The 13,492-nt window shown below is 49.3% G+C and overlaps 1 protein-coding gene across 1 annotated transcript; it reads left to right on the forward strand.

The window, feature by feature from the left end:
• Positions 1 to 1,198: 1,198 nt before the first annotated feature.
• On the forward strand, positions 1,199 to 6,611 carry LOC121188137 (cell wall protein DAN4-like). The gene is made up of 4 exons (XM_041047711.1): positions 1,199 to 1,289; positions 1,709 to 1,766; positions 4,592 to 4,983; positions 6,385 to 6,611. Exons 1-4 carry the CDS (start codon positions 1,199 to 1,201, stop codon positions 6,609 to 6,611), a joined length of 768 nt encoding a protein of 255 aa, XP_040903645.1.
• Positions 6,612 to 13,492: the final 6,881 nt, after the last annotated feature.

Here is a 13,492-nt window from a genome sequence, read left to right on the forward strand (position 1 = left end):
TTCCGAGGCCTGTCGGGCGGCGGAGGGAAATGATTTAACGGCCTCTCTGCTCCTTCCTCCTCCTCCTTTTCTCATCCCAGTGGTTTTGATCTATTTTTTACTGCCTGTCTCAGTCATTTATCAAGAGCAGAATGGCTACTAAAGTAATCTGACATTAGCACCCAGTGACTAATACCTCAGGAAAGAAAAAGAGAGAGAGGAGAGGTTTGTCATTTGAATAAATCATGGAGCACGTCTCCATTAAAAATGGAAAAAAAGAGAGAGAATCGCTGGAATTGGCCTCTGAACCTCGGCACTCGTTTTCAGAGCAGAGGACGAGAAGACGAGACAGTTAAACAGGGAAATGAAGACTTTCAGCCCAGTGTGTCCTCCCATCAAACTGGACTGAGCGAGACCCTGTCTCACATCTCTATCTGTGTGTGTGTGATATAACCCGATCACTGATGCTGTGTGTTGTAAAGTTTGAACCCCTCCTCTCCGTCCTCTCTCTCGTCTCCTTCGTTACCGTGGAAACGTCTGTTTTCAGCTTTTATTCTTTATTCAAAGCAAAGATCAGTGAATCAAATTCGATTAGACGCAATCAGAAGGTAAAGATGGATCCGTCAGTGATGATGAATAAACTGAGAGAGATGTCAATCATCAACACATCACAGATGAACTGAGCAGCGTGAACCTGGGGCCCCCGGGGGCCCCGAGCGTCCGAGGCGGTTTGTGGCTTTGCGGGATGGGACTCGTATGAAATGTCCTGGTCTCGTTCCTGCTCTCCAGAGGACGAACCCTTCAGATTTTCATCACTCCATGATCGTCCCTCTAACGCCACCGTCAGGACAAACTGCACGTCCAGCTCCGCGGCTCAGACTGAGCAGGTCCATCACCCGGACTCTGTTTGTTCATGCTGATGTTGCAGTGAACTCTGCGGTCTCCAGGGGGCGCTGTGGGCGCTGCGTGTGTGATGTGATGCAGAATAAATATCAGACCTGTAAGAGAGAAACAAACAAACAGATCAGAGGTTTCATCTCTTCATCTTCGTCCTCGTGTGAACAAAGGAAGTGGAAACAGAGTCGATGTGGTCAGATAATCCTGCAGCACCTCAGTCCACCTGCATCGATCTGTGTGTGTGTGTGTGTGTGTGTGTGTGTGTGTGTCTTTTGGGGTTTGGGGGGTCCAGGCGGTCAGTCAGTCATCCAGGCTGTTGGAGATGGACGGTTCACCCCTCCTCCGCGCCCCCACACGCCCCAGCCTCGACCCTGAGACGGCCAATCAGCTGCAGGCCAGCAGTCAAACTCTGTGTCTGCATAATGCATGAAGCAGCGAGTCCTCGGAGGCAGCAGGAGAGTCGACTGCTCTCATAATGTTTACAGATTCACCACGGTCCAGGAGAGTGTGTGTGTGTGTGTGTGTCAGCACTGCTCGCAGGTCCAGTCATGAACCTCACTGAGGGAACCCTCTCCCTCTCACTCTGCCCCCCTCTGGCAGCAGAGTCCCTGAGGCCGGGGTGGACCTGCCCCCCACCTCCCCCAGAAGCTGAACTTATTCTTTACGTCAGCTGCTGAGTTACGCTGCGTGAAACTGTTCGTTTCTCTGAAAATCAGTAAATAAATAAAAAGTTGGTCCCAGAAGTTCTTCTGACGCTTCACAGAGAAATGAAAACAAACCTTTCTGATCTCAAACAGTTGTTCTGTATGTGAACCTGGTCTCACACGCTCAGGTGTCACAGCCCAGCCCCTCCCCACACGCTCTGAACACGATGGAGCCGAGAGACGCTGGTACATAAACCTAACTAACCCTTAGAACCTCCACACTGTGAAGGAACATTGTTATTTAACAGCCTTTGGTTTAAAGGCAGGAGAACTGGACTCATCCTTCATCAGAGGGAACAGTTTTCCAGGAGGTTCTGTGTAGACGTGTCCAGGTCCAGGTGTCACATCAGACTCTGGCTGAAGCAGAGTCAGATCTGATGTTTCAGCCAAACGACCCAAAAGCTCGTTAACTTCGACCGCTGATCAATATCCACGTGAAACCCCAGTCTCCCCTCACAGGACCAGACCGGAGACAAACCAGGTCCGGGACTTTATTTTAAAGTCCAACAGAGACTGGATGTTAATGTGTGCATTAGTGAGGAGGAGGAGGAGGAGGAGGAGGATCCCCGGAGCCCGGCAATTCTCCAACTTAATTATTGGGGGGGGCATTAATGAACTGCAGGATTACAGGGGTGATAATCACTGTCTTGGTAGGTCCATTAAGTCTGGCTCTGTGTCATTAGGCTGCGAGCCTGACAGTCAGCGAGCAGGGATTCAGGCACAGACTCACTGTCCCTGTCCTTCTTTCATCTCACACTGCACAGACAGACACGGGGTGGACACAAAAACAGAAACACCTGAGACTGTGAGGAAACACAATCACCTCAGAGGTGTTTGACACAACCTGCAGAGAAAGTCGTCACAGCTGGAGTGTGTGTGTCGTCCGCCGTGGGAAAACTATCCACAGCCTCGCACATCAGTCCAGATGTAGATCACCATGACCCAGGCAGCTTCTGTCTTCACTCCGCGTCAGACTGAGACACAAGAAGTGGGACAGGAACAACTCTGTCTTTGTGGGACGCTGCAGGAGCCGGCATGATATTTTATGACAGACTGAGTCACACCAGCCACGTTTATGGGAAATACGGCAGGTTGAAATAAAGCGGAATTATCCTTTAACTTTGTACAGACAGTGTTACTATCACCAGGAGAGATGATGGAGAGAAGTACCAGGAGAAGACGAGAAGAAGAAGGGCGTCGTTCTGGAAACAGTAAAACAAACTGTGCAGGCAGAGTGCAGAGGAAGTGTGTGTGTGTGTGTTTGTGTGTGTGTGTGTGTATGTGTGTGCGTGTGTGTATGTGTGCGTGCGTGCGTGTGTGTGTATGTGTGAGAGCTTTCTCTCTGTGTCTCTGCATGAAAGCGAAGCTGCTCTTTTTCTTCTTTGTGTTTTATTCTGACGGGGCCCCTCTTCAGGGGCCTGACATTTCAGCTCTGTGTGCTTTCGGCCCCTGTGATTTCCACGCTCCACCCCCCCCCCCCCCCCCCCCCCCCCCCCCCTACACCCCCCCAGCTGGGGGCAGACTCATTTACCCATGATCCTGTGCTCACCGCTCGGGCGTTGTTGTGTTTTTGATGTCCAGAGGGGCAGAGTCTGATTTATCATGTTTCAACGTGACGCGTCCCATTCATCACTGACACACACAAACACACACACACAAACACACACACACACACACACGCACGCACACACGCTTCATTAGCTGATATCTGTAAGTACCAGGTTAATTAAAGTCAAACACACACACGATGAAGAGTTTAGAGAACGTCCCAACATGCTAATGTTTGCGTGTCTCTGACCCTGCAGCCGCTCTCCGTGCTGCAGCTAATTTAGCTCCTGAATGATGAAGCAGCAGCTCGTCGGTCGTCCACATGGAGCAGCGACAGCGTGGACCTGATCACACCAACGTCCGAAGATCTGACACCAAATCCTGCAGAGGCTCGGCTCTCGTGTGTCGCTGAGAAAATCTGCCTCTCCGGCCTCCAAACAGCCAACGTCAGAGCAGGAAAACTCTGTCCAACCTGGAGCTTCACAATACGCAGGAACCTGAAAGCAACACGAATACAGGTGCCTGGTGTCAGCGACGGAGACGCTGCTGCGACCATCACAATGAACCTTTGTGGTGGAGCCACACCGCTCTCCCCGTCTGAGTCCTCAGACCCGGTCCTCCCTGCCACGGTTCTCCACCACGATGGAGACGCTTCCTCTCAGGAGCTCAGCAGTGGAAACAAACGGAGCGAAGCTGGAATTAATCCACACACACAAACCTTCCAGTGTCATTTCACAAAACATTAAAGTCGACCCGGGAGCTGACGCAGGGACCAGGACTCCTCCGAGTCCGGAGTCTGCTCAGAGAGCAGGAGGAAGCAGGATGTGATGCCACCGAGCTGTCGTTCCCCTCCCAATACTTTTCTGCTCCATTTGCTTGTTTTACAGCTGTGGAGCAGGAGATTCACCCCTCCATCACGAGCCAGAAGGCCCGGCCTGTGTGTCTGTGTGTGTGTGTGTGTGTGTGTGTGTGTGTGTGTGTGTGTGTGTGTGTGTGTGTGTGTCAGAGCAGTGGAGGTGAGGATGAGGAGGCCGGCTGGAGGTGGAAATGGATCGTAAAGATGGAAACTCCTGGAAAAACCTCAAAACCTGAGAGACACAGGAGGAGGACACACACACACACACTCACTGACACACACACACTGATACACACACTGACACACACACACACACACACACACACACACACACACACACACACTTCATACAAGAAGTCTTTATTTGTCCTCTCAGTAACTGAGACCTGACCCTGGATCAGAGTCCAGCACAGAGACTGGATCAGTTGTTCACTCGGAGCAGAGAAACATGGATGATCATGTGAATGAACTTTAATGTGTTCACAGAAATGGTCACATGACTGGTTTGTTAATGGATGAAATGTTTCATCTGCTGTGTGTTTGACACTGAGCTCAGGTCTGTTTGCTCATGTTAGATTCTTCACTTTCAATGGAGGTGATGGTGCAGCACCAACCCTGGCACCTACACCTGCACCAGCACCAACTCCAGCACCAGCACCAACCCCAGCACCAGCACCAGCACCAACCCTGGCACCTACACCTGCACCAGCACCAACCCTGGCACCTACACCTGCACCAGCACCAACTCCAGCACCAGCACCAGCACCAACCCCAGCACCAGCACCAGCACCAACCCTGGCACCTACACCTGCACCAGCACCAACTCCAGCACCAGCACCAGCACCAACCCCAGCACCAGCACCAGCACCAACCCTGGCACCTACACCTGCACCAGCACCAACTCCAGCACCAGCACCAGCACCAACCCCAGCACCAGCACCAGCACCAACCCTGGCACCTACACCTGCACCTACACCTGCACCAACCGCACAAGCATCTGTACGCACACACACACACACACACACACACACACACAGCCCAGAGAGATGGTCATGCTTACACAATAACTGCACATACAGTATGTATGTGTACGCACACAATACACACATACATACACAGTGATACATTAAGCATGCAGTCAGCAGACACACACACCTACAGACACACACACACACACCCCTCCCTGAGCAGCAGCAGCAGCTCCACAGCGCCCCCTGGGTCTCTGCTCACAGCTGTGTGTGTCTCCAACAGCAGATTAATCATCTCAACACAACCACAGTGATAAATGAGCTGCTGCCACCGACACACTCTGCAGACCAGCGGTCAGGAACCTCAACACACACACATCTGACACACACACACACACACACACACACACATCTGACACACACACACACACATCTGACACACACACACACACACACAGAGTCTGGTTCATGTTCTTGGATCAACAGAAAACTCTCCAGTTCATGAGGCCTAAAAACTGAAGTGAAATGAAATACAACTCCCAGGGTGCATTTCACTAACAACCAGATCCACGATTACAGAGCTTCATGCTCCGTGCTCTGCTCACAGTGAGCTGAAGCTAACCATTACAGTGTGGAACAGTGTCGGCCGACTTCGTGCTGTCGCTCAGTTAATGGTTGAAGTGACGTTCGTTCCAAACAGAAAACATCATTGATGATTGTTGCTCGTCGTTATTTCGGCTGCATGTTCACCACCTCCCAGCTGACTACGGGCCAGAGGCGGGGCTCACCCTGGACTGGTCGCCCGTCAATGGCAGGGACACACAAAGACAGATAACTACACACGCACACACTCACACCTATGGGAGGAAGCTGGAGGAACCGCACACACAGGGAGAGCATCTCCACACAGAGGAGCCCAGACTGTGGCCATTCATGATTCAGGATTATGATCCATAATTTATTTATTGTTGGTAATTTTATCACATCAATAGAAAACTTGTCTTCAGGTAAATGACATAGTTCCTTCCTAAATATTTATATATTACATAATATTTGGAAATGACTGAGAAAATAAAACCTGAGCGAATTTTTAAACACTAATTATCTCTATTTTCTCAGTAACTGTTAAATTTCACATTACAAACTCATGAAAAGTGTTTTCACACAACTTTATTCCTTGTGTGTCTGTCGACAAATAGTTTTTACTTCCAACAAACTTCTTTGACCAAAGTGTGAAACCTCCTGCGGAGTAACCATCAGCAGTTGTGCTGTTTCCTCTGTGTGTGGATGTGTAATCATCTGTATGAGCTCCTGTCTCTGCAGCAGACCGTCCCCTCCGTCGTGCTGCTGCCTGCTGTGTGGTCCGGTCCGCGGGGGCCGACTGGGCCCCTCCGCAGGCCGTTTATGTTAATCACGTCATAATGTTATTTAGATCAATCGATCGGCCCGCTCGCCGGGCGCTGCCTGTCTGAGGTCAGGAGCCGTGGGGGCGACGGGTTACATTTGCACAACACGGTGGCACCGGGCGTCCCCTCGGACCGGGAGGCGACCTCTCGTTGTGGCGGGTGGGCAGCGTCCTCCTCACGCCTGCGGCCCCACGCTGAGCCTCAGAGCTCTGGCCTTTTCCCCTCACCAGCCCGTCAGGCGGAGGCAGACTGACAGCGAGTCCCTAACCCCCCCAGCTGCCTTCAGACATCACTCCCCTCCTCGTCTGCTGCTGTCAGACGCTCAGATATCACTCCCACTTATTCTCTAAACCCCACCTCGCCAACACGCCAATTAAAAACTCTGTACTACAACGAAGAACCGGGAGTGAGGAGCAAACAGGCCTCGCTGACTTTGAGCGTAACAAACAAAAGAGTTAAAAACTTCGTCTTTTACTGGCACAAGAAAAGCTTTTATTCTGAAGATACCAAATCTGTCAGGATGAACCAGGAAACTGGTTCCCGAGCGTCACCAGCACTTTGCTGGGACGGGATCAGCTCAGGACCAGCACCAGGGTTCTGTCGCTGGAAGATGGGACAGAGACAGAAATAAAGTCTCATGGGTTTCTGTTCATGGACACTTAGGGCACCTGTGGAGACAATAATGGATTCCCAATTGTCCACCTAGAGACAAGGAGACAACAATGGACCACCTCAGTATCAAATGGACACTCAGGTGTCCACTGGACTAACAGGTGTCCACATCAAGACAATATGGTGTCTCATGAATCTCAGGTGTCCACACAGACACACACACAGGTGTGTTATGTGTGTGTTGTTTATGAATTTTGAGTGTCTACATTGAGACAGTAATGGACTTTGACGGGGAAACACCTTGTCCAACATCCACATCATCTGTTTGTGTTTTACAAGGAACATGTGCACACATGTACACACACACACACACACACGTACACACACACACACACACACACACACACACACACACACGCATGTACACACACACACACACACACACACACACACAGAATCTCTCCATATGTACAATAAAAAAATGCACAAACACAAACTAAACAGCTTCCTCTCCATCACACAAACACACTCACCTCCCCCTGCACATGAAGACAACACAAACCCCTCACACACACTCACACACTCACACACACTCACACAGAGCCTCCCCTCACTTGTTTGGCCTCCCCCAGGACCCATAGGCGTTGTCGGAGCCCGGCGCTCTCCCCCGGCGCTGCGGTTCACCAGGTGTTGTCTGCAACAGGCAATTAGTAGAATAGGTGTAGCTGTCAATCAGCCGGCTGGAAGATTAGCTGCTTGGCCGTAATTAGCGGGTTAGAGGCTTCTTGGCCCAGAGGATAAAGGCTTTGCCAATAATGGGCCCTGGGGTATTAATTACTGAAGGTCGAAGCTGCCGAAAAGGCCAGGATCTTAGCAGCAGCGCACGTAAGATGATTGTTTAAATTTCAAAAATAATACTGGTCTGACAGTTGTTGGAGTCCCACGGGGCGGCGGGTACAAGGTAGCCGAGGTAATTAGTTTGAAGAGGGAAAGGGCATGGTTACAGGCGTGTTTGTGAAGAGCGAGGAGGGAGGGAGGAGGAGAGGAGGAGAGGGGGGAGAGTGGAAAAATATAAATGTGAGGATGGAGAAAAGGGAGGAGGGAGGGATGGATGGGGAGGATAGGAAATATGGAGAGATGTGAAAAAAAAACATACAAGTAAGGAAAGAGGAGTGATTGGGAGGCGGAGGAGGAGAAAGAAACAGGGATGGGAGGATGGAGAGAAGAGGAAGTGGCAAATATAAATGTGAAGATGGGCTGAAGAAAGGAGGGAGGGAGGGGAGGCAGAGTGAAATGTGAAAAAAGAAAAAAGAGGAGGGAGCATGGAGGGGGGAGGAATGGAAATAACATAGGTGAGAAAAATAAATGCATGAGGGAAGGAAGAAAGGGAAGGAAGGAGAGGAGGAAAAACATACAGTAAACATGAGGATGGAGAGAAAAGGAGGAGGAGGAAGGAAATGGAGCGAAACATAAGAGAAAAGGAAGAGGGTGAAGAGAGGATGAGGAGGGGGAGACAAAGGAAGGGAGGGGAGGATGGTGAAGAAGAGAAATCTAAAGAGGAAAAAGAATATGGGAAGAAGGGAGTGGAAAAGTAAATGTGAGGATGGAGAGAGAGAGAGAGATGGAGGGAGGGATAAAAGAAATTTGAGAAATACAAATTGAATAAGAACAGAAAAATGAGTGATTGGGAGGAGGAGGAGAAAAAAGACGGGAAACTGAAGAGGAAGAGATGGGAGGATGGTGTGCAGGGGGGAGAGTAAGAAAAGATAGAAGGAAGGAGGATGGAAGAATATAAATATGAGAATGAGGTCTGATCTGATCTGGGATCTTTGGGAACTCCTTGAAGACTTTAAGACAAAGTTGTGTGAGTGGGTGAGTTGGTGGGTGGGGGTGAGGGGGTGAGGGGGTGAGGGGGGGGGGGGTCGGGCAGCGTGATGACAGAGGCAGTGAGGAGGTTTCAGCTCTGCACCGGAGAAAACTGCCTGAATAAAAATGATAAACTCTGCAGATCCTCAGCTCCACCTGCTCAGGTCCCCTGCTGGTGATCACACACACACACACACACGCACACACACACTCACACACACGCACACACACACGCACACACACACACACACTCTCTCTCTCTCTGTAATGACCCCTGGCTCCTCCCAGCATGCACTGCTCCTGTGTTTTATGTTTATTTATGGGGGCCAGTGGTGGAGGTGGGGCAGACTGACATGTTTATTGTGGCCCCCAGATCAGGAGCCACCAGGGGCCACAGGTGCAGAGTTTTACATGAGGGGAGATTTACAGTATGGTCACTATGGAGAGGGGGGACACAGAGGGGGGACACAGAGGGGGGACACAGAGGGAGGACACGGGGGGGACACGGGGGGATAGGAAGAAACCAGGAAGTCTGTTTGTACACGTTTTAATTTGACTCTTTAATTTCAGTATTTTGAAATGTTTGTGTTCACCGGCCGTTTGGCTAGGCCAGCACAGAATGTTAAACTAGTAACATGATGCTGATGGCCAGGTTCTGTCTGTCAGAACAGGGAGGACACTTTGGTTTATTACTGACAAAGGACTCTGTGCTGTGGGAGTTCACTGATTACTACCTCCAGCATCGATCACTTCCTTCCTTCTTTAGAAACCTCTGAATATCCATTTCGTTGCGGTGGCGCTGATTTTAATCCTAACTAACCACCCAGCGGGTCAGTGCAGAGTTCTCAGATCTCATTGTTCGTTCTCCTCAGTTTAAACCTTCACCTCACCTGATCACTTCACTTTGTCAGCAGAAGTAGGTGATGTTTTTACTTCAGAGTCACCTGGACACACACAGACAGGTGGACCATCACAGTGACCAGTGGGGGGAACGTAACCCAGTCTCTCACAGAACCAAGCTGGATCATCTGCATAGAGAGCGACATCTGCATCAGGTCAAATGGTTTTGGAACAGTGAAAAACAAAGTGGACCTAGAACAGCACACCTGGAACAGCACACCTGGAACAACACACCTGGAACAGAACACCTGGAACAGCACACCTGGAACAACACACCTGGAACAGAACACCTGGAACAGAACACCTGGAACAGAACACCTGGAACAGCACACCTGGAACAACACACCTGGAACAGAACACCTGGAACAGCACACCTGGAACAAAACACCTGGAACAGAACACCTAGAACAGAACACCTGGAACAACACACCTGGAACAGAACACCTGGAACAAAACACCTGGAACAGAACACCGGGAACAGCACACCTGGAACAGAACACCTGGAACAGCACACCTGGAACAGAACACCTGGAACAGCACACCTGGAACAACACACCTGGAACAACACACCTGGAACAGAACACCTGGAACAGCACACCTGGAACAGAACACCTGGAACAGCACAGGATAAACTGTCTTTAAGTGAAGTGGGTGTGACGAGCTCTCAGCTGATACAGATCTCAGTTCAGGCTGTGACATAGTGCTTCACCTGTCAGTCAGTTCATCTGTGGATCCATCAACTGCTGCTGTGAAGCAACATCCACATTCACAAATCCATATTGACCTGACACGTCTGTCTGCAGCGGGGGGGGGGGGGTGCAGTATATGATGGTGGGTGTGTTACAGTTGGTAGGGGGGTGGTAGGGGTGGGGTGGGGGGGGTTATGGTACATTTAAACCTCCAGCTGGTGTGGAGCTCCCTGCAGGCGAACCCACCGTGGACCCTGTACCTTGTTTAGGAGGAAACAAACGGCAAATGAAAAGACATTAAGTTCCACATGTTAGGCACAGGTGTCAGAGTAATAACACGTATCAGAGGAAGAGGAGCAGGGGGAGGAGGAGGAGGAGGAGGAGGAGGAGGAGGAGGGTTTGTGTTTACGGGTGGATAATGCAGCTCGGTCTCGGGGGAGGCGGAGTGTGAGCGCTGCTGTCGCTTCCCACTCGTCCTGCAGCGATGGATGTTTGATTGGACGCTTGTTTCTGCTGTTTGCTCTCAGCTCTAATGGAGCCTGAAAGCCGACATGCTGCTTCTGACTCTGCGCATCGCATCGTGTCTGCTGTACGTTTTCATTTTCCCTCACAGGAGAAGAGTCTCTGAGAGGTGAAGGATTCAGAGTCTCGTGCTGTTTCTCTCGTCCTCTGGTTTTAAAGAACAAACATCTTCACGTCTTCTGTTTGAGTTTCAGCTGATCCACAATCAGCATCTTATCAGATCCTCAGATTCACTGGATCCTTCTTTCACAAGGTTTTTATGATTATTATATTTTGCGACACTTTTTCTGTCATTTATTGGTGAAGCTGCAGAATTTTCTCTCGTGAGTATTTGACTTTGACATATGTTCATTTTATATTTTCCTCAGTTTGTAGTTTTCCTTTGTGACCAGAGACAGAAAAGGAACATCAACCTTCTAACTCTCATTCATGTTCGTTTTTTAAAGGCCGGCTTTTATTTACCACCTTTATTTACCAGTACACTGATCACGCTTAAAATAACACAACAACAAAAAACAGTACAAACCACATACAGACAATAAAAGATAATAAACACACACATGCTGATGTTTGTCCTCACTGTAAATGAATGAAGCCCCTAAATGTGCCATGTGCTGGTCATTCTGAGAAAACATCACTGATTCTAATTCACATTCGTTTCCTCCAGCGCGAAACTCCTGCAACACTGAACCTGCAGTGACATCAGCTGTAAATACAGGTGATTTGTGCAGCTTTGTCACATCTGAACACAGAGATTAATATTTCATATAAGACTGATAACATCCAGTCCTGATGTCGTGAGGCAGAAACATGAGTCAGTGTTTCCCTAAAAAGGGCAGAAATGTATCTGGAGTTCTGAATGTTTCAGTGATGCAGAGCTGAGCTGCAAAAACAGAAAACCTGCAACTGTCCCTGAGGGCCAGACCTGCCTGAGGTCATAACACACACACACACACACACACACACCGGCAGCACTGCCTGCGAGGCCCGACCCGGGGATAACACACCCACTCTTGTTCCCTCAGTGAAGAACAAACCTCCAGCATCCTCTGACACACACACACGTGATCTTTGTGTGTTTGTATTCAGATCACTCTTCTTCTCTTGTGAATCTCTCACTCTGACCTGGAACCAGCTCCGGGGCTCGGACTAATTGTTGGCCGAATATAAATAAGTTTAAAGGATTTCAAGATGCTGATCTCCAGACTCAGGACTGTGTCGTTGCTGTTGGTCGTTCCCACGTCACCCGGCTGACATTCATCTCTCAGCCTGCAGAGGAAACAAAGATCCAGCTGCTCTTTATCTTTTATTTCCCTCTCAGTGAACCGTCGCTTCATCCATCATCTTGGAGAAAATCCCCGTCACCTCCCTCTGTTTACCTTCAGGACCTGGAGTTGACCTTAGCTGAAGCTACGGGAGTTGACGCACTCCTGAACTTCAACTCCCAGCATGCACTGATCCTTCCTGCCATCTGCTGTCATTTAACACCCCTGAACGCCTCCGCTTAACCTTAAATACAACGACTCTTGTCTTCCCTGACCTTTTGGAAAGGCGTGATTCTGCCAGTATCCTGTATTTTAATCACATCCACATCCAAACCAGCTCCGAGCGTCTCGTCCTGACGAGGATCAGCTCTGATACATCAGCTCCACTGTGTCCAAAAAGCACACACACACCGTCCAGCCAACACAAATAACTACAGAAACCACATGTGGATTAATCCGCCACTGAAAATAGTCCCAAACTGTTTCCTCTGGTTTGTTTGTAACTGAGAGGCTGTTTATGTTTGCAGTGTCACAGCTGCTTGTGTTTTACTGTTGGTTCTTTAAATATAATGTTAATTTTGTCTTATCTATAATTTTAAATTGAATCTTCCTGGTTTTTACTTTTTCAAAAATTCTAATTCTAATTGTCAGATTTATAAAATCTGTCAGAAAGAAAAAAATATACAAAAGGAAAAAATATATTTGATAACGAAACAAAAAACAAATTTGTAACGTACATATTCAGTATGAAACAGATAATACAGATAACAGATAAGCTTCAGAATAAATCAGTAAGTGGACCTTGAGGTCGGACGGTTTTTTCTCAGATGAAAATTTGTTTTTGTTCCAGTGTCACCATCATCATCATCATCATTTTAAAGCTCTAATCAGAGCTAATGAATCCCACACAGAATGAAGTTGTGTGTGATGAAACCAACATGAGGAGGTGGAGGTGGAGGTGAGCGGCTCCTCCGGCGGCTGCAGGTTGGAGGAGCAGCTCTGGGTCTCTGGTCAATAATGAAACACAGAAACCGAACACAGGCAGAGCGTTTCCCCTCGCCTCTCCGAGCCTCCGTCCGCTCAGAGCCTTGAAGCTGTAATGATTTCCACGAACGCCGGCAGGAACGCCGGGTTTCCCTGTGATCGCCCCCCTCCCACTGTGATCAGACCAGGGTCTGCATGCAGGGAGATGTGGATTTTCTGTTAAAGCCTGAAGGAAGCGCGAGAACGGGACCATTAACAGAGACAGCGATGGACAAACGTCGACAGATTGCTGATGG

This window comes from Toxotes jaculatrix, chromosome 10 (assembly GCF_017976425.1).
Source record: "Toxotes jaculatrix isolate fToxJac2 chromosome 10, fToxJac2.pri, whole genome shotgun sequence".
Classification (NCBI taxonomy): domain Eukaryota; kingdom Metazoa; phylum Chordata; class Actinopteri; family Toxotidae; genus Toxotes; species Toxotes jaculatrix.